The sequence below is a fragment of the Macaca nemestrina genome, chromosome 5, assembly GCF_043159975.1.
Source record: "Macaca nemestrina isolate mMacNem1 chromosome 5, mMacNem.hap1, whole genome shotgun sequence".
In the NCBI taxonomy this organism is placed as follows: domain Eukaryota; kingdom Metazoa; phylum Chordata; class Mammalia; order Primates; family Cercopithecidae; genus Macaca; species Macaca nemestrina.
The window spans coordinates 21,896,504-21,918,465 of NC_092129.1; the positions used below are offsets into that span (position 1 = coordinate 21,896,504).

General features: G+C 37.5%; 1 protein-coding gene across 5 annotated transcripts in view; it reads right to left on the reverse strand.

Annotated features, from left to right (window-relative positions):
- Positions 1–21,962, reverse strand: part of LOC105465485 (ROS proto-oncogene 1, receptor tyrosine kinase) — a 142,906-nt gene that overhangs the window by 30,709 nt on the left and 90,235 nt on the right. For all 5 annotated transcript variants that reach the window (XM_071096353.1, XM_024787848.2, XM_071096351.1 and 2 more), the window contains 7 exons: positions 19,131–19,299; positions 11,225–11,342; positions 8,146–8,333; positions 6,262–6,345; positions 3,177–3,312; positions 1,803–1,965; positions 136–200 (listed from right to left, as the gene is read on the reverse strand). In XM_071096353.1, the coding sequence (XP_070952454.1) occupies positions 136–200; positions 1,803–1,965; positions 3,177–3,312; positions 6,262–6,345; positions 8,146–8,333; positions 11,225–11,342; positions 19,131–19,299 (923 nt within the window). The remainder of the gene's footprint in view (positions 1–135; positions 201–1,802; positions 1,966–3,176; positions 3,313–6,261; positions 6,346–8,145; positions 8,334–11,224; positions 11,343–19,130; positions 19,300–21,962) is intronic.

Genomic DNA, 21,962 nt, shown 5'->3' on the forward strand with positions numbered 1-21,962 from the left:
GTGGTTTCATTGAAACGTTTCAACCATGTTGTTTTAGGCATGATCTGCTACGTCAGGTCATTTTGGATGTTAAAAACAAGTCAAGCAGACTTAAAACTTCTTACCCATACCAAGAGAAAATTATTTCAGAGCTACCTCATCAGATGTGCCTCCTTCAGGAATTCAATCTTCTCCTGGTCGGTGGAACCCTTCTTCAAAGTCTGTACAACATAAAAACAAGTCAGGAATCAGTATAGCAGACATTTCTGTGAGCTCAGCGGGTTAATGGAGATTGTTGTTTGTTTTGTAATATCTACCCTGAAAGCTGGAAACAGATCATAGATAAGGCATGTGCATGTATTCTATAAACCCTTCAAATGTTACCTCCTGTTATTGCTAGTAGAATACGCAAAATAAAAGGTCTAGTAATGTTTATACAATGTTCCTCCAAAAGGTAGAATTTTAAGAGACCAAGTTTTGTTATTTAGGCTAATTTCTTAATTTTCAAAATTTTCTTCTTAATATGTTTTCTTTATCTCCTTGCTTTCAATCTATTTCTTGAAGGCAAAGTTCCCAGTCCCAAGCAATTGATCAAAGCTAATCATGAAAATTGTGTTCTGAAATTCTCCAGCCTCCCTTGGAAATTGGGGTGGTCACATAACTCGGTGATGGTCAATGGCATATAAGAGAAAAACTGCTAAGGCGGGGAGGTAACTTTGAAGAAGACGTTTGCCTTCCTGAACATGTACATCTGGCACCATCTTTCCTCCTTTCCCTGGTCCGAATGAAGATGTGATGCTTGCTTCTCTGTCAGCCATCTTGGAACAATGAGGCAACAAGCATGAACAACAGCCAAGAAAATTTCAGAGATACTGGCTCTGACCTGACACACTATCCTGAAGCCAGCAGTCATTTTGTTACATGACAGAAATAAACATTTGTTTAAAACAGTCAAGGTGCGAGTAAGTTAAAGAACTTTTAAATGACATCATTTGGAAGCAGAGAGAATTTTGCCAACTTTTCTAGTTGTATAGCTAACTCTCAAAGCAATAAATCTCTAATAAGCAGAGATCAGGATATTGCTCAAATATATAAAGATTCATCCTCCCTTTATCAAAAGAAAGTTTTACAAAAATATGAGTATATCCAGTGCTTCCTTAAAAATAAATTAAATATACCATGATAAATAATCATGTAGTCAGAGACTGACAAACTATAGCCTGTGGGCCAAATCTAGCCTGTCACCTCTTTTTGTATAGCCTATGATCTGAAAATGGCTTTTCCATTTTTAAATGGTTGAAAAAGTCAAAAGAATACTACTATTTCATGACATACGAAAATAATATAAAATTCAAATTTCAGTGTTCATAAATAAAGTTTTATTGGTCCACAGCAACACTCATTTATTTACATATTGTCTATGACAATACAATGGCAGAGTCTGTATGGCCAGCAAGCCTAAAATATTTACTATCTGCCCAGTAAAGAAAAGGTTTGCTGACCCTTGGTCTAGTACCTTAAGAATGTGTTTTACAACTCCAGTTCTCTTATGACATGTTTGAAGAAAAATGATTGTCTGATAGGTCTTAGCTAATTAGTAGCCTTAGGGGTAATGCAAATCCTGGAGATTGTTGATTACAAACAATGTTCCTATGTAGGAAATGTTTTTTAAAAATGTGATTTCTATAGCTATGGATACGCTTCGACATTCAAGCTGTCCTCTTTTCAACAAAGAGCACTCAACTTTTATTATAATTATATCCACGTCAATCCTTGTAGATATGGTGATATAATGTGTCAAGGAGTTCGAAGATTCACATTACCTTCACTGCTACTTTGATTTCTCCACTTCCAGCTCCTAAGATGTCCACTGCTGTTCCTTCATACACTTCTCCAAAGGCTCCACTTCCCAGCAAGAGCCGCAGAGTCAGTTTTTCCCGAGGGAAGGCAGGAAGATTTTCAATCTCCTCTTGGGTTGGAAGAGTACTGTAAAATAGCAACATTTTTGTCTCCGCACCCTCCACATATATAGGGTGTACAAGTTTGTGTTGGTATTCGTATTTGTGTTTGAGAGAGAAAGAAATATCTTATGGCTTTGCAGCATTGTGTGTTTTATGTGACATGGTGATGTGGAACTTTGTGTTCCTAATTACTTTACTACTATTCTACCACCTTTTACCCAGACAGAGCATGATGGTCCACTTCTAGGCAACTTAATTTTGATAAAAACGTATATGCGTATGTATTGCCTCAAGACTTTTATTGTAACTTGTTGTGTCAAAGTTACTAGGTATTAACTTCTTCAGATTGCCAATTTGTGTAAAAAGCTACTGCAAATTAGTAATAAATGCATCTGGGTTTATCAGCTTTTCCTTTAGCTATTTCAAACATGTGACATCTTATGTAAAACAAAATTTACTATGACCAAAAAGATCAACTCCATCACCATAAGGTTAACTTTTAGAAAGCCAAGTTTATCACTTGGAATACTACAAGGGGGAAAAATGCTGCTATGTTAAAAATGCTTTCCATTTATAATAGGGAATCTTGAGTAGCAGATATGTGCAGTATTTGCTCAAAGGAAAGTCACCTCTAAACAGCTGATTTAGATCCCCTTTGTGTCTACTTCAAATCCTTTGCTTTTACACCTTGCATTATAAATTTCTGAAAGCAAGGCCTATGATAATTTAATTCCTTTTTGCATAGATCCTAATATCATGAAGCTTTGCTTAAGACACTTGAATATTTTCCTTAATTATGATGACAACAAAAGTTCAAAACTCATCTGTTTTAAGAAGGTTTTGTGGGCAATCATCATACAACTTCTGAAATGGAGTAAGATACTTAAGGCTGACCACATATACAAGGCTCTCAAAACTCTCCTCTCAAACACTGCCTCCAGGTCAACCAACCACGTTACCATCTATTCTCTTCAATGTAATATTTTTCTCTTTCTTTCATTTGTTTTTGAGCTACATGATAAAACACTGGAAAATAGTGTATTTTTGTGTATTTTTCTTATAACCGCATAATTTGCCATCCACATTTGAGAGTGGAAGAGGAAGTTTTCAATAATTCTGCCAGAAAAATGAGTATAAACCATTACTGTCCTGGGCAATGCAGAATTCATAGGTACTCTCACTGCTGTTGCCCACCCTTTGCCTAGGTGCTCCATAATGATGGCCCACGCTACGTACTGTATTGCATAGCAGGCATTAGCCAGGCCTACTCCGGCTGCCAGACCGCGCAGCTCAGCCAACTCTTTGTCTTCGTTTAAAAGCACTGTCAGCCCCTCCTTGGCACTTTTTTGATTCTTTAGTCTTCTATGCCAGACTATAAAGGAAAAAAATGACATAATTTACAAAATAAAATATTGCTTCTTTTTCCCTTTAGGAAATGCTAACAATGCATTTTAAGTGTTTTTATGTAAGAACACTATCAGTAGAATAGTTATAGGAGTTTTCATAATTTGATTTTAAAATAGCTTATAAAAAACTAATTAAATCCAGGTAAAAAGCCATATAAAAGCACACAAATCATACTACACCATTTTTAATCTCACTTCTTAAAATTTAATGTATTTCTTACTGTTGTTATAAACAAATTAAAGTATCTTAATATTAAAACTTATTTGTCAAAATCACCCATAAACTAGAGTCAAAGTAAACCAAAACAAACATAATTATTAGTGAAACAAATTCATTTTTGAGTTCAGTCACATCCAGGTTATACTCCTCAGTAGAAAAGAAAATGCTTTCAGTATAATGGCAATTTTTTTTTTTTTTTGCAGAGTACAAGAGTGTTTATCATTGTTGTTCATACACACATACTCAAATATGTAGAAAAAGTATTGGAACGAAGCTTACCAAATGTTAGCAGTGGTCTGCCCTACTTGTAGAATCATGAGTAATTTGTATTGTCTTCTTTATATAATAAGGAGTATTAGTTTTATAATAAAAGAATTTTTTAAATATTAAAATACAATTATGTGAATAAGATTGTCCATCTTTACTGAACTGTTGACTCAGAAGTTGAAAACAGCAAGCATGCTTTGAGAGATGATCATTAAAATTTGAACTTAATTTCACAGTACTTTCTATATTCAAGAAGTTAGAGTTTTACTCACATGAAATTCAATTTGAGGGGTTACACGGTGACAGATCACAAGTACCTTTTGCTAAATTAATTTTTCAAACTTGAAATGTTCTTACCACCTCTTTTTTAGGCTTCACTTTTAAAGGCCCAATGTAAGCCCACATCCTCAATGATGCCTTCTGAAACCTCAGCAACCTCTACTAATCTTCCATATCTGAACTTGAAAGACTAATTATGCCTCTCTGTGAGTGCTTATCCTATGCACTGTCTTGTTTATTTCATCTATTATTGTCTTTCGTTATTATTTAACACATATCTTGCTATTTATCTTTCCACACAGGCATGTCTTACCTCCCTCATTAAATGGCAAGCTCCTGACGTCAGCAGTTGTATTTTACAGGTTTATATTTTCCTCTACTCCCAGCAGAAGGCTAATGTTAGACATTAGATACGACCGCTCAGAAGCAAAGGCTATCAACACTCATTTTAAAAACCTGTCTTAATTTTATGTTTATAACTGATGAGTGCCCTCAGCACAATACAAATTTTAAAATAATTGTGACTTTTTTGTTATTTTAATGAGTCAACCTTTTCTCATGCACGCACACACTCTTACTAGTAAAACCACATGCACTGCTGCTAAAAGCAAAGAACCGAATTAGCTTAGCTAGACTCAAAAACTCATGAATTTCAAACAGAATAAAGACCTTTTAAGTCCTGAGAAAGTCAGATATCCATAGGATGTCTTGGAAGCACAATAGGTTGTCTGAAATTATCTCATGTTCATCCACTAGAGCTATGGGTTTAAACAATGGTGATGTACAAGAAAGTAAGCAAAGGTCAGCTGAAGGATTCTTCATGTAATTCTCCTTCCCAGTAGGAAAGCAGACAAGCAGTCAAGCCTATATGCCAACTGCCAAATATACTGCAGTCATATGCGTAATTCTGGAGGGGCTGGCTTAGTGGCACAAACATCAGCTGTGCAATGCTTAGACTCTCTGGAACCACAGGTTAAAATCCTGGCAGGGTCAGCTGAAATTTTTAGCTTTCCAAGTTTGCTGAAGGAGTTTCACATATTGTCTGGGTGGAATCTTTGAAAAAAAATCTGAAATCAAGCTTCAAAGTGCTCTCATATAGATTGTGATTCCAATCACTTTGCAGAAAGAATAAAGATTTAGAACACAGTAAAGTGTTGGCTTTCTTTATCCTGAGAGTTCAACTTTATGTTTGTGACTTTTCCGTCAACTTTCCCTTGTAACTTACTCCTGTTTGTGAACAAAATAAGCTACAACTTTCTTAATATGTGTTTGAGTGTTCTTTTCTGGTAAGAATCATGCCCTTCTTTCAATGATTCACTGTGTTGGGGACTCTCAATATTAGCAATAGATAGGGGTCCATATATCTTATAAGCCAAACTCGAACAGTTTGGAGACTGAGAGAAAGTGCTATTATTATTTGTGCTGAAACAGAAATAAACAAGAATGTATGATCACTATGGTAACTCTAAAAGTTCAATCAATACTTGACCATTCCTTTTGAGGTTTTCACTGCATTTTATCATCATTAAAGTACACCTTCTTAGAAAAAAATAGCTTTCTATCTACCTAATCTAATTTTTCTGCTTTCCTGGTCATTTATAAATTAGCAGGGATTTGAAATAAGCAGATCAGATGTCTGAAAGCAAGAGTGGATCCCACAAGCCAGAAATGGATCTTCTGCAACAGTGGCCGTACTCATTCCAAACCAGCCTGTCTGCTTAGAAACCAAAACTATCCCAACCAAAGATTGTCACTGGCCTCCCATTAATTCTATACTTTTTTTCTGTACCCAGGGTTATTTTTCTTTTATTTATTTTAAACTATAAGCCACAAAACATTTGTATGCAGCCAATCAGAAACAAATACTGTTTTAAAGAAAGCTAAAAGTTGGTGCCCTTGCAAGTAGTTTTATCTAAAGTATAACATGAAATGTACATATTTATTTTCCATAAAATAGTTATGCCTAGATCAGAAAACAACTCACAGAAGTTAGTGGTTATAAATGTATAGTAGAAGGTAACAATGTAAATTTTATTAACTTAATCAGACAATATTTCATGTGGGAGATTAGATCAACTAAGAGATAAATCAATCCGATATGATTAAATAAACAATTTGTTGCCTATTTTTTAAATTCTATTATACTTACCAAAGGTCAGTGGGATTGTAATAACCAGAAATATTCCAACTATAATACTAAGTATGAAACTTGTTTCTGGTATCCAAAAATCATCTAATAATATAAATCAGAAAAAGAAATTAATTCATAGATAAAAGCTAAGTAGCCCCAGCTCTACCTAAGCACACAGAGTAATATAGCAGAGCTAGCTGCTACTGGATTTTTGCAAGCCAGTTGTTTGCTAGACAGTTGGTAGCTTGAAAGCATCCATACGGAGAGTGTTTATGCCGTGTGAAATCAAAATCGAGGTGTTTTTGCTTTTTTTGCAGAGAGCTAGTTTACCAACAAACCACTGGAATATACCCACTCAGTCTTGTACTTTAAAATGACTGAGGAAACATGTATATCTTTTTAATAAATTTAGGACCAAGAAACCTCAGTCTTTGTATACTAAATAGTTGACACTCTTATTTTGTATAATATCTTCATACATATTCAATTTCATGGATATTAAACTGAGGAACAAACATGGTAATTTCTCTTAGGTAGTTTCAGTTGTATAGAGGAAACAAACATATAGGCCAGAGTCTGGCGAACTATGGCCTGAGGACCAAATCTGGCTATAGCCTGATTTTGTACCCCCTATTAGCTATGAATAAGTTTTACATTTTTAAAGTGTTATTTTTAAGAAGAAGGAGAAGGAAAAAGAGAAGAAGAGAAAAAGACAAAAAGAAGAACATACTACAGAGATCATATGTAGCCTGCAAAGTCTAACATATTTACTATTTGCTTCTTTTCAGAAAGTTTGCTGAGCTGGGTAGCAAACTTTTGTACACAACTAACTAGATAACTAACTATAATATAAATAAGAATAATATAAGTTTCATGTAGCATGTGAGTGTATAAAATGCAGTAATTCATTTGACTAAGGAGCATCAGGTAAGCATTATGATGAGTTCATTTAAGTTAAGTCTTGAAGGATGAGAAGAATTTCAACTGGCAGAAAATAAAGAATAGGAAATCACAGCTAAGGGGCACAGGGTCGGTGGTGTGGACCTGTATTATAGGCTGAGGCAAACACAGGGCCAAAGACCAAGTGATGTAAAAACTTGTTACTGGTCTGATGTGGCTACAGCACAAACATAAATATTGGAAAAGATAAACCACAATTGTAGGATAAATTACGGAAGACCTTACATGCCACAAAGAAGTTTGTAGCTGATTCTGAAAGCAGTGAATGGAGAGCCATTGTGGGTATTTCAGAGAGGGGTTAAGTAATCCAGCTTGTGCTTCAACTAGATTAACTGTCAGCAGTATGCATAAGCCAAGGACACAGGCAAGAAATGATACCTTAAATTAGGAAAGCCAAGGTAGAAAGAGGAAGATGAGAACTCATCAGAGAGAAATCAAGATGGTAAAATCAACAGGACCTGATGACTGAGTAGAGGGAAGAATCACATATGGCAGTGAGATTTCCTGCCTATGTGATAAGAAAGACAATATATCATAAACTAAAATAAAATACACAGTGGAAGAGGTAGATATTGGGGAAGAAACAAAGGTCTTAGGCCTGTTATGTATAATGTGAGAGTGGTCATAAGGCTGGTATAATGTGAATAGAATAATAAGGCTGGATAGAACAGATTGTGAACAGCCTTGGAAGCCTAATTAGGAACATGGAATTGATGTGGTAGGAATTAAGAGGGTGGCTGATTATTATTGGGGAGAAAAATGACATGATGATAATGATGTTTTAGGAAGATCACATCACATGAATGGAGTCGTTTAATAGTTTGGATAATAAGATATATATATATAGCCACCGTTATCTATTGCTAATGTTAAGAATGTACTGATATTTATTACTGAACCTTTAGGTAATAAGCTAGTGTGTAGACAGACATGGTAACATACCTCCAACTAATATAGTATTCTCACTGATTCCACTATATTCACCAAACCCTAGATTATTTGCCGCTACTACTCTGAACTGAAATATTCCTTTCAGGTTTTTGGACTTCCATGTGCAAATGCTACTGCAGGATCCATTAAATGTCATCTTCCACCTTAAATTCTGGTTCTGTAAATTTGAAGTGCTCTTTCTGCAAAAAATAATAAATACAGAAAATATACATGACAGTATACCTGTTATTTCTAGTTGTTCATAGATCTTCTTAGTGACTGAACTCCTGAGAGTGTCCTTTGGCACGGTTTACCCTTGACCTCATTCCTCTCCCATAATCTGGCAACACAGATGCTAACAGCATGGTTTTACCATGATCCTAGTGAGGCATGGAGCCAATTAACTCAGCCCACCAAGAAAGCTGTGAGTAATCCATGGTCAAGAGAGAGCTGAGTACCCTTTTCCTACTAATAGTAAGGGGAAACTTTCTCCAGAATTCCAAACCTATAAGAAAATTATTACATGATTTTTAACTGGGAAGTTTCCATTTTCTCAATCTCCAGTCTTTTACATTATTTGTAGTTTACTTATGCCATAGTTCAATAAAATACAGAATACAAAATTGATAAGGAAAAGTGTGACAGTTCAGCTACCAAAGTTATCATTTTATCTGAGATTCTGAGGCTTGTTGCTTCTTTTTGTATTGACCTACATTCCACCTCAAAGTCAATCCAATTGTTTTTCATTTGAAACATGGAAAGAGCACAAGGGCTGGGTTCAAAAGACATAACTGGAATGACTTTTCACAGAATCATCAAAGGCAAGCTAGGTCTTCCATTTATGTCTTCTCTAACAATGAAGAACATTTCAGGTCTGAAACTTTTCAGACCGCAATAGTTTTAGGGCTTGGTGCCAATCCGCAGTAAGCTTAGGGGTATGTGGGAGAATCTGGTTCTGTTCCTGCTAATTGACTCATCCTTCTGAAGACCGACAGAGAGTGAGAGCTGGCCCTCATAAGAGGCAGGGAAAGGGTAAGAACATCGGGAGCAGCAGGGCAGCAGAGTTGGTCACAGCTGTTCCCAGGAGCTGAGGGTCTCTTTAAGGACCATCCTGAGCAAAGCATTAGGACAGAGTGTTTTTACACATTTTGTGAAGTCTCACCTTTAGCACTGGCCATTTCATTGTTTAACCAAACAACTCTGATCCAAAAGAAAGAGGCCCTTGAGAATTTGTGAAGTGGCTCTACACAATGGCCATTGAGAAAAGAAGGAAGAATTCTGATGTTGGTTGAGCACCTTCTATTTACAACATACTGTACTGGGGCTTTACATAATGTTGTTTTCATTCACTGAGTCCACAATAGCCTAAAGAGGTGAGATAGATATTATCATCTCCATTTTACAGATGAGGAAACTTACGTTCAAAAAAGGAAAAGAACAAGGATTTAAACATGGTTTGTGTACTGGATTGAGTCATGTCCTCCCAAAATTCATGCCCATTCAGAATATTTTAAAGTGACCTTATTTGGAAATAAGATCTTGACAAATGTAATCGAGTTAAGATGAGGTCATAGTAGTTTAGGATGGACCCTAATCCAATGACTGGCACTTGCATAAGAAGAGGGAAATCTGGACACATAGAAAACCTTGTGATGCAGGAGGTGATGATGACAATGATGCATCTACAAGCCAAGGAATACCAAGGACTGCCAGCAAACGCCAGAAGCTAAGAGGCAAAGATGGATTCTGCCCTAGAACCATCAGAACAAGCAGTCCTGCTGATACCTTGGTTTCAGACTTCTAACCTCTAGAGCTGTCTACTGTTTCAAGCCACCCAGTTGGTGGTCCTTTATTGTGGCAACCTTGGAAACTAATAAGGCTTGTTCAACTCCCAAGTTCATGCACTTTGCATTTCCACTACCCTGTCAGCGAGTACACAGGGTCTAACTAGTGTCCTGACTGAAGGACTTATTTTGAGATACTGAAGTTACAACAATGATTCAGTCATCTTATAGTCCATGTCCTGACAGTGGAGACCTGGAGCAAGGAGTATGCAAAGTATTTAGATGGAGTCATTTTAGTAGCACTTAAGGTGTTACTCAGGGTAACACACTAAAGAGGTCCTAGCAAAAACCTGATGTGTGACCTGACTGATGAACATCATTACAGTCACAAACCACCAAGACAGTTCTGCAGGTTAGAATGTATTTCACTCTGCATGAAAAGCAGTAACAGAAACTTCAAGGAGGTTTCAATTAGAAATAAGGGCCAAGGGAATTCTCTAGTATGAACAGGAACATTTTTTAAGGTTATGGGAATGCCAGAGACAGATGAAGCAAAAATAGATCAAAGATCAAGTTGCCAGGACTATAATTATGAAAGTGACTTTTGTCCTTGGAACTTCTTAAAAGATGGTTTCATAGTCCTGTGAGAGGAGTGTCTTTGGAATTTGGAATTCTCCCCTCAAGTTGGCATGAAATCAGTCCTTCTGAGCCAGTTATGGTTCACGCGCTCCCCATACTGGCCAGGTCTGAGGCTGTTCATCAGTGGCTGGTTTTCATCGATGGTGTGTTTTCAGTCCCTGGGAACACACTGCAAACTGTAATCTTCACAATGAATTGAGAATCCTGTGTGACCTCTATGCTTCAGACAATTTCAGAACCTGACCTAATTTTACAGTATGAAAAATACCTACTTCATCACCGATTCTCACTAGAGAGTATTCACCTTGCTAAAGCAAATTATCCTCAGGAATTTACACACCATCATCATTTAACATTAAACATCAGCTAAGCTTTTTAAACAAAACTGATATTAAGTAAATATTGGTTGCATGAGCCTATGATCAAACAATTTCCATAAAGTGTCAATGAGCAGTTAGAGATTTCTGAGAATGATGTGATCTGTTTTATAATTAGCATGCCAAGACCAACCTCTAGGAATTGAGCAAAGAACATAATGATGCATGTGAGTCCTTAAACTTAAGATCTTTGTGTTTATATGTAAATACATTTGGACAAATAGTGTTACTTTTTATTACTTTATCTTCTTAGTTCTTTGTCATTTACAAGTACTTTGCAAATACACATACCTTATCTCAAGGATATAGTATATAATTCTACATCCATTATCTTCAGCTTTCTCCCACTGTATTGAATTTTTACTCCCTTCCAGTAATTTGGGAATGCCTGGTTTACCTGGGACTCCAGCTTTGGGGGAAAAAAAAGAAAATATTGATTTGATATGTTTGAAGTATTAATCTTCTGCATTGAAATCTTCCTGTAGAATATATTAAGAGGAAAGATAAATAACATTAAAGAAATATTCAGAGAGGCAGGGCCAAGACGGCCGACTAGAAGCAACTGTGTTCAGAGGTTCCTGTTGAAAAAAACCATAATAAGTGTGTGAATCCTTCACTGGCAACCAAGGTATCTAGATTCGCTCATCAAAATTGACTAGAAGGCTGGTGTGACCCACAGAGCGAAGGAAGAGCAGTGAGCCCACCTGAGAACCACACGGTTCTTGGCTGGAACCCCCTCCCTCCAGCCAAGGGGAGCAGGGAGTTAGCATGCTACCCAGCCAGGGAAACTGTGCTTTTTCCACAGAACTGTGCAACCCATGGATTGGAAGATCCCACTCGCAAACCCACGCCACCAGGGCCTAGCGTTCCAACCCTAGAATATGCAGATTCTTATGGCCTCTCAGCTGGAATCTGCTTAAGCCTACTGAACTCCCTGGGGGAAGGATGACCAGCACAGGCTTCTGCTGCCTGCTGTCTAAGCCCTTTGAGCTCCTTGGGGGAGGGGCAGCAGCCAGCACTGGGACTCCCAGCTGCCTAACACGCTAATCTCCCTGGGAGGATCAGATGGATGATCTGACAGAAGTAGGCTTCAGAAGATGGGTAGTAATGCAGCATGGGAGAAATGCAGCATCCATTGCTATAGCTTCAGGCTGTGCTTTTCCCCTGCTGGAGTCAGCGAGGCTGGTCAGCTTGGTCCCAAGACTTGTCACAGCCTAACACACCATCTGTGGTAGTCAGCGGCCAGAGCATCCTCAGGTCTAACACTGACCCATCCTTCCTCAGTGGGTGGGGCTTCCCTGCAGGATCTCTAATAACTCCAGCCAGAGGCTCAGGGACAGAATCCAGATCTCCCTGGGCCTGAGCCCTTAGGGGTAGGGGTGGCTGCAGTCTCTGCAGACCAGCAGACTTAGCCTCTCCTCCTGGTAGTTCTGAGGAATCTGGGAAGCCCAGACAAGTGGGCTTCCCCACAGCAAAACACACCCTCTCCACCAGGGGACAAAGTGTTTCATTAAACGGGTCCTGCTCCTGGTGCCACACAACAGGGTGAGACCCTCCAGCAGGGATTGTCAGGACACTCTACACAGGAGTGATCCTACTGGCATCAGGATGGTGCCCCTTAAGGTCAGAGGTCCCAGAAGAAGGAGCAGACACCCATTTTTGCTGCTCTCCGGCCTCCTTGAGTTACATATCCAGGCGTGAGAGCAAATCAGATGAATAAGGCCTAAAGTGAACCCCAGAAAACTGCAGCAGCCCTACAGAAGAGGGATCTGACTATTGAAAGAAAAACAAACAAGCAGAAAGTGACAACAACTGCATCAACAACAACAACAAGAGCCCCCACAAAAAAACCATTTAAGGGTCAGCAGCCTCAAAGACCACAACTAGACAAACTCAAAAAGATGAGAAAGAATCAATGAAAAAAATGCTGAAAACCGAAAAGGCCAGAGTGCCTCTTCTCCTCCAAATGATCACAATGTCTCCATCAAGGGTGCAGAACTGGGCGGAGGATCAGGTGAATGAACTGACAGAAGTAGGCTTCAGAAAATGGGTAGTAAAAAACTGTAAAACTATGATGAGCTAAAGGAGCATGTTCTAACCTAAAGTGAAGAAGCTAAGAACCTTGATAAAAAGTTGGAGGAATTGCTAACTAGAATAACCAGTTTAGAGAGGAACATAAACGGCCTGATGGAGCTGAAAAACACAGCACAAGAACTTCATGAAGCATACGCAAGTGTCAACAGCTGAATTGACCAAGTGGAAGAAAAGATACCAGACTTTGAAGACCACCTTATTGAAATAAGACATGCTGACAAGAAGAGAGAAAAAAGAATGAAAAAAGCCTACAAGAAATATGAGACTTCATAAAAACTGAACCTATGGTAGCTTGGAGTACCAGAAGGAGATGGAGAAAATGGAAACAAACTGGAAAACACACTTCAGGATATTATCCAGGAGAACTTCCACAACCTAGCAAGACAGGCCAACATGCAAATTTGGCAAACACAGAGAACACCATTAAGATACTCCATGAGAAGATCAACCCTAAGACACATAATCATCAGATTCTCCAAGGTTGAAATCAAGTAAAATTTGTTAAGGGCAGTCAGAGAGAAAGGCCAGGTCACCTACAAAGGGAAGCCCATCAGACTAACAGTGGGCCTCTCAACATAAACCCTACAAGCCAGAAGAGACTGGAGGCAAATATTCAACATTCTAAAGAAAAGAATTTTCAACCCAGAATTTCATATCCAGCCAAACTAAGCTTCATAAGTGAAGGAGAAATAAAATCCTTTCCAGACAAACAAATGCTGAGGGATTTTGTTACTACCAGGCCTGCCCTGCAAGAGCGCCTGAAATAATCACTAAATATAGAAAGGAAAAACCATTACCAGCCATTGCAAAAACACACCAAAGTATAAAGATCAATGACACTACAAAGAAACTGCACCAACTAGCACGCAAAATAACAAAATAGCATCATGGTGACAGGATCAAACTCACATAACAATACCTACCTTAAATGTAAATGGGTTAAATGCCCCAATTAAAAGATACAGATTTGCAAATTGGATAAGGAGTCAAGACCCATTGGTGTGTTGTATTCAGGAGATCCATCTTACATGCAAAGACACACACAGGCTCAAAATAAAGGGATTGAGGAAAATTTACCAAGCAAATGGAAAGGAAAAAAAAAAAAAAAAAAAGCAGGGGTTGCAATCCTAGTCTCTGACAAAACAGACTTTAAACCAACAAAGATCAAAAAAGACAAAGAAGGGCATCATATAATGGTGAAGGGAACAATTCAACAAGAAGAGCTAAGTATTCTGAATATATACGCACCCAGTAAAAGAGCACCTAGACTCATAAAACAAGTTCTTAGAGACCTACAAAGAGACTTAGACTCCCACACAATAATAGTGGGAAACTTTAACACCCTACTGCCAGTATTAGACAGATCAACAAGACAGAAAATTAACAAGGATATTCAGGACTTGAACTTAGCTCTGGATCAAGTGGACCTAGTATATGTCTACAGAACGTTCTAGCCCAAATCAACAGAATCTACATTCTTCTCATGCCACATGGTACTTATTCTAAAATCGACCACATAATTGGAAGTAAAACACTCCTCAGCAAATGCAAAAGAGCTGAAATCATGACAAACAGTCTCTCAGACCACAGTGCAATCAAACTGGAACCCAGGATTAAGAAACTCACTCAAAACCACACAATTTCATGGAAATTGAACAACCTGCTCCTGAATGGCTCCTGGGTAAATAATGAAACTAATGAAACTAAGGCAGAAATACGTTCTTTGAAACAAATGAGAACAGAGACAATGTACCAGAATCTCTGGGACACAACTAAAGCAGTGTTAAGAGGAAAATTTATAGCGCTAAATGCCCACATTAGAAAGCCAGAAAGATCTAAAATCACCACCTTAACATCACAATTAAAAGAGCTAGAGAGGCAAGAGCCAACTATTCCAAAAGCTGGCAGAAGACAAGAAATAACTAAGATCAGAGAAGAATTGAAGGAGATAGAGACACAAAAAGCCCTCCAAAAAAATCAACGCATCCAGGAGCCATTTTTTTAAAAAAATAAAACAAATAACAAAATAGACCACTAGCTAGACTAATAACAAAGAAGACAGAGAAGAATCAAGTAGACACAATAAGAAATGATAAAGGGGATATCACCACTGACCCCACAGAAATACAAACTACCACCAGACAATTCAATAAACTCCTCTATGCAAATAAACTAGAAAATCTAGAAGAAATGGATAAATTCCTGGATGCATACACCAAGACTAAACCAGGAAGAAGTTGAATCCCTGACTAGACCAGCAGCCAGCTCTGGAATGGAGGCAGTAATGAATAGCCTATCAACCAAAAAAAGCCCAAGACCAGATGGATTCACAGCTGAATTCTGCTAGGAATACAAAGAGGAGCTGCTACCATTCCTTCTGAAACTATTCCAAACAATGCAAAAGGAGGAATTCCTTCCTAACTCATTTTATGAAGCCAGCATCATCCTGATACCAAAACTGGGAAGAGACACAACAACAACAACAACAAACTTCAGGCCAATATACCTGATGAACATCGATGTAAAAATCCTCAATAAAATACTGGCAAACTGAATCCAGCAGTACATCAAAAAATATATCCACCACGAACAAGTTGGCTTCATCCCTGGGATGCAAGGCTGGTTCAACATATGCAAATCAGTAAACGTAATCCATCACATAAATAGAACCAAAGACAAAAATCACATGATTATCTCAATAGATGCAGAAAAGATCTTTGATAAAATTCGACATCAACATCTCTTTATGTTAAAAACTCTCAATAAACTAGGTACTGATGGAACATATCTCTAAATAATAAGAGCTATTTATGACAAACCTACAGCCAATATCATATTGAATGAGCAAAACTTGGAAAAAATCCCTTTGAAAACAAGGATGTCCACTCTCACCACTCCTATTCAACATAGTATTGGAAGTTCTGGCTGGGGCAATCAGGCAAGAGGAAGAAATAAAGTGTATTCAAATAGGAAGAGAGGAAGTCAAGTTATCTCTGTTTGCAGATGACATGATTTTGTATTTAGAAAACCTCATCATCTCAGCCCAAAAACTTCTTGAACTGATAAGCAACTTCAGCAAAGTCTCAAGATAAAAAAATCAATGTGCAAAAATCACAAGCATTCCTTTACACCAACAATAGGCAAGCAGAGAGCCAAATCATGAATGAACTCCCATTCACAATAGCTACAAAGATAATAAAATACCTAGGAATACAGTTAACAAGCGATGTGAAGGACCTCTTCAAGGAAAACTACAAACCATTGGTCAAGGAAATAAGAAAGGACACAAACAGATGGAAAAACATTCCATCCCCACGGACAGGAATAATGAATATTGTGAAAATGGTCATTCTGCCCAGAGTAATTTATAAATTCAATGCTATTCTCATCTAACTACCACTGACATTCTACACAGAATTAGAAAAAGCTATTTTAAATTTCACATGGAATCAAAGAAGACCCCATATAGCCAAGACAATCCTAAGCAAAAAGAACAAAGCTGGAGGCATCATGCTACCTGACTTCAAACTATACTACAAGGCTACAGTAACCAAAACAGCATGGTACTGGTACCAAAACAAATATATAGACCAATGGAGCAGAACAGAGACCTCAGAAATTACACCACACATCTACAACCATCTGATCTTCAACAAACCTGACAAAAACAAGCAATGAGAAAAGGATCTCCTATTTAGTAAATGGTGCTGGGAAAACTGGCTAACCATATGCAGAAAGTTGAAACTGGGCCCATTCCTTACACCTTATACAAAATTTAACTCAAGATGGATTAAACACTTAAATGTAAAACCCAAAATCATAAAAACCCTAGAAGAAAACCTAGGCAATACCATTCAGGACATAGGCATGGGCAAAGACTTCATGACTAAAACACCAAAAGCAATTGCAACAAAAGCCAAAATAAACAAATGGGACCTAACTAAACTAAAGAGCTTCTGCACAGCAAAAGAAACTATCATCAGAGTGAACAGACAACCTACAGAATGGGAGAAAATTTTTGCAATCTATCCATCTGACAAAGGGCTAATATCCAAAATGTACAAGGAACTTAAACATATTTACAAGAAAAAGACAAACAACTCCATCAAAAAGTCGGTAAAAGATATGAACAGACACTTCTCAAAAAACACATTTACACGGCCAATAAACATATGAAAAAAGCTCAACATCACTGATCATCAGAGGAGTGCAAATCAAAACTACAATGAGATACCATCTCATGCCAATCAAAATGGCGATTATTAAAAAGTCAGGAAACAATAGATGCTGACGAGGCTGTGGAGAAATAGGAACACTTTTACACTGTCAGTGGGAAAGTAAATTATTTCAACCATTGTGGAAGACAGTATGGCGATTCCTCAAGGATCTAGAACCAGAAATACCATTTGACCCAGTAATCCCATTATTGAGTATATACCCAAAGGAATATAAATCATTGTGCTATAAAGACAAATGCACACATATGTTTATTGCAGCACTATTTACAATAACAAAGACATGGAACAAGTCAATCCATCAGTGAAAAACCGGATAAAGAAAATGTGGTATATATACACCATGGAATACTATGCAGCCATAAGAAGGAATGAGATCATGTCCTTTGCAGGGACGTGGATGAAGCTGGAAACCATCATCCTCAGCAAACTAACACAGGAACAGAAAACCAAACACGGCATGTTCTCACTCATAAGTGGGAGTTGAACATTGAGAACACATGGATACAGAGAGGGGAACAACACACACCAGGGCTTGTTGAGGGATAGGAGCTGAGGGGAGGGAACTTAGAGGACAGGTCAATAGGTGCAGCAAACCACCATGGTACATGTATACCTATGTAATAAACCTGCACGTTCTGCACATGTATCCCATTTTTTAAGAAGAAATTTTTAAAAAAGAAATTTTCAGAAATATTCTAATATGATTAAATATTTTTAAATGAGCATTTGAAGTTTTTATTAGTGATGGATTTCATGAATTAGTGATAAGATTAACAATATGTCTCAATTTGGCACAAAATAAGTGATAAATGAAAATAAAGAAAATTATTATAAGTTTTGGAGCATTTTCCCTCCATTCTTTTTTTTTAATTTTTAATTTTTAGTTCTGGGGTACATGTGCAGGACATGAAGTTTTGTTACATGGGTAAACATGTTCCATGGTGGTTTACTAAACCTAGCAATCCATCACCTAGGTATTAAGCCCACATGCATTAGCTATTTTTCTAATGCTCTCTCTCCCCCTACCTGGGGGAGAGGTCCCAGCGTGTGTTATTCCCCTCCTTGTGTCCATACGTTCTCATTTTTCAGCTCCCACTTGTAAGTAAGAACACGCAGTGTTTAGTTTTCTGTTCCTGCATTAGTTTGCTGAGGATAACGGCTTCCAGCTTCATCCATATCCCTGCAAAAGACATGATCTCACTCCTTTTTATGGCTGCATAGTATGCCATGGTGTATATGTACCACATTTTCTTCATCCAGTCTAATGTTGATGGGCATTTGCATTGATTCCAAATGATTCCTTATTGTGAATAGTACTACAGTGAACATACGTGTGCATGTATATTTGTAATAGAATGATGTATATTCCTTTGGGTATATACCTAGTAATGTAATTTCTGGGTAAAATGGTATTTCTGGTTCTAGATCTTTGTTCCCTCCATTCTTATAGAGCTCAACTCAAAGTTAAGTTACATCTTTCAGAACACTAGTTAATTTTTAATGAACTTCATATATTTTTCATTTTAGTATCTCAAATATAGTAGCCAATAAATATTTTTTGAACATTCAGTAACACTATTTTCATACAGTTATCACCACAAAATTGTCATAGCTAGACATGAAATAAGGATACTGAAAGAAGAAATAATTTTGCCCAGTTCAGGATCCAGTCAGACCCAGCCAGCATTATTTCATTATTGCCTGCAAGGTCTCCTACATTTTCTCAATTGCTTCATTCAAATTCTAGAAATAATAATGTACTGCTTTTAAAGAACAATTTCATGTATCTCTAGGATTAGTGAAATAAGTGATAAGAAAGGAACTGAAACACAGAGTTTCTTAGTGTTGAGTATGTTAGTACTTACCTTTTGTCTTAAAGCTTTCTGGAAGTGAGGTACTATTTTCTCCTGTCTTATAAACCACCACTACTCTGACATTGTATGAAGTATGAGGTTGTAGATTTGTGATATTACAGACATAAGCAGGACCTTGGCTGCATGAAGTTTTAACATGGTAAAACTCATTGTATTTCCACTAGAAAAAGAAGTTTCAATTAATATTTTTGTTTCTCTGAGAAAATATTCTCAAAACACAAAAATGTATAGGCTTATAGCAAGTGATTAAAATTCAAGCATTCTTTTCTATTAAAGAATAAGAACTTCTTTATGAATGATCCCAAACATTACCCCACTGCCTATAGTCATTTTGCTTTTTATGATAAGATATAACTGACTTACATGACCGTTCATGGGAGAAGCTCAAGGTGGGACATACACCTCTGACTATATATCATTGAGGAAGATTCAGAGCTACCGCTTCTTGTTATCCCAAAGGGTAGATACCTACATTTAATCAGGATGGCTAAGAATGCAAATCCACAGCTGTGGAACAACGATGGATCAAAACAACGGTACTTTCAGATCCCAGGGATTTGTTAATTTCATAGCAATAATATTTTCACGTTTTGATTACATGTAATCTTTGATAAAGAAGTCCACAGTGACTTACAAACTAAGACATTTTTTTTCCTCCTAACACCCTCTTCAGACATGTAACCAGAATTCCTTATTTTTATACACTGGAAACCTACATAGCCAAAAGAAGAAAATTTTTGCCCACTATTATGAAGCTACTAAGTAGCAAAGCTAGAAACTAAATACAGAAGATCTTGTTTTCATTCCACTTTAGATATTGGGCCTCTAATTATAGCTATCTGAACTTTCTTGCTCTGTGATATTGCTTTTTAAAAACTTGTATATTTGGATCCTTAGTATCATTATTTGAAAATGATAATTTCTTAACATACAAATAGGAAAAGACAAAAAGATATGGCACTTTGTCAAGGGTTCTTGATATATTTTCCCTCGTAGAGTTTCATGAAAAGGTCAGTTTCCATAAATAAACTTAAATTATATCTTCTTTTTCACTTAACACTCATGAGGTCACATCATTTCATTAAATGGACACTTTATATTAGTTTTCTATTCAGTAAGGAATGATTCTCTATAGAATTTTCACTCAGTAGACCACTATGTACAATAAGAAAGGGGAATAAGGGAATGGAAGGAATTAAAACTTAAAAAATAGAACTGCTGATGTCAGGAACATTGCCTGCACTAAACTCATAAATGTATCAATCCCGCTGAGACATATAGCTTAATAGCTTAATGAAACAGGTGCATTGAATCCATAATATTTACTGTGAACCTCAGAGAGAGAAGAAATTAATTCCTGGCCAAAAAAAAAGATGGCTTAACTCTTTTTGGTTCTCTCTCCTTCATGATCTGGTGGAGAAATTACCTATAGTGAATAGTCTAGCTGACCCAACATTCCAAACCATCAAGAAATTTTCAGAGCTCCTTGAAGTGTCAGCAGATGTTTGACCAAGGGTACCGCTGGAAAACGGTAGAGGGTTGGCATCACCATAGCAATGAATGTCTGGGCAGACCACCAACCTGGAGAGGTGCCACAGGATATCCCAGTAAATCACAAGGGTGTCAGGACTTGCCATTTGTCAGAGGCCGACAAGTGCAGGAGTGGAGGCTACCACAGGGGGATTTTCAAATTATTTGGGTGGCAGTGAGAGGGAGCGTCAGCTAAGATGTCTGAGAGTTTGGAACTTCAGAAACTTGTGGTTCGATAGGGATTTGCCTGAACTGCTGCGAAAAACACAATTTCAATGGGCTTCCATGAAAAAATTACCAAACAAAATTACGTGTTTCCTCTCCATTTTAAATATGTTCTTCTTCTGTGCACTGTTGTGAGTTGCTTATATTATGTAGAATTTAAGATCTAGATCAAGCTTGTCCAACTTTCAGCTTGTGGACCACATGTGGCCCAGGACGATTTTGAATGTAGCCCAACCCAAATTCATAATATTTCTTTAAACATTATGATTTTTTTAAGGGAATTTTGTTGAGCTCATCAGCTATCATTAATGTTAGTGTATTTTACATGTGGCCCAAGACAGTTCTTTCAGTATGACCCAGGGAAGACAAAAGATTGGACACCCCTGATCTAGATAGAAACTTCACCTTGTGCTCCAGTTCCCTCATTTTTCAGATAAGGAAATTTTGACAGAAATGACAGAGAGCAAGTTTATCATTTTCTTCCTGTTTCCTTTCTTTAAAAATTGCTAATTAAAAAGACAAATATTCTTTTTCATTGCCCACTCCTCAGAGTTTCAGTGTGGAGTTACGGTATCATTCCCAGCTGTCCTGTCATTGTGAGATAGGTTCAAGTTGTTCAAAAGAGACAGCACTTTCTGACTAGATAGCACTCATCAACCCTTGCAGAACCACAGACTTTCACTGTACTCATAGTTAGTGTTTGTAGATGGCCACTCATGTACAAATGACCCTATCTTGTATTTGCAGCTTCATCATTTTCTAAATGGTCTGCCTGGAACCTGTGTTGAGTAAGTGTAAAAACAGAGGAAGTTTAGAAATAAAAAACACTGCATGAAAGTCACGAGAACTGGACCAGGAGATCTCTGTCTGCTGTCCTTCTCCCCAAACTTTAAAGAGTGGCATGGATGACTTAATGACTCCTATTCCTTCCACAGACAACACCCTAATAGGACTGCTCTAGGGAGAAGTCAGCCCTAGGATTTTTCTCTGCCTGGCGACATCTGGCATCTGTCTAGGTCTCCATCTCTGATCAATAAAAGGGTAGGCTAGGGTGTCAATTATCTCTAA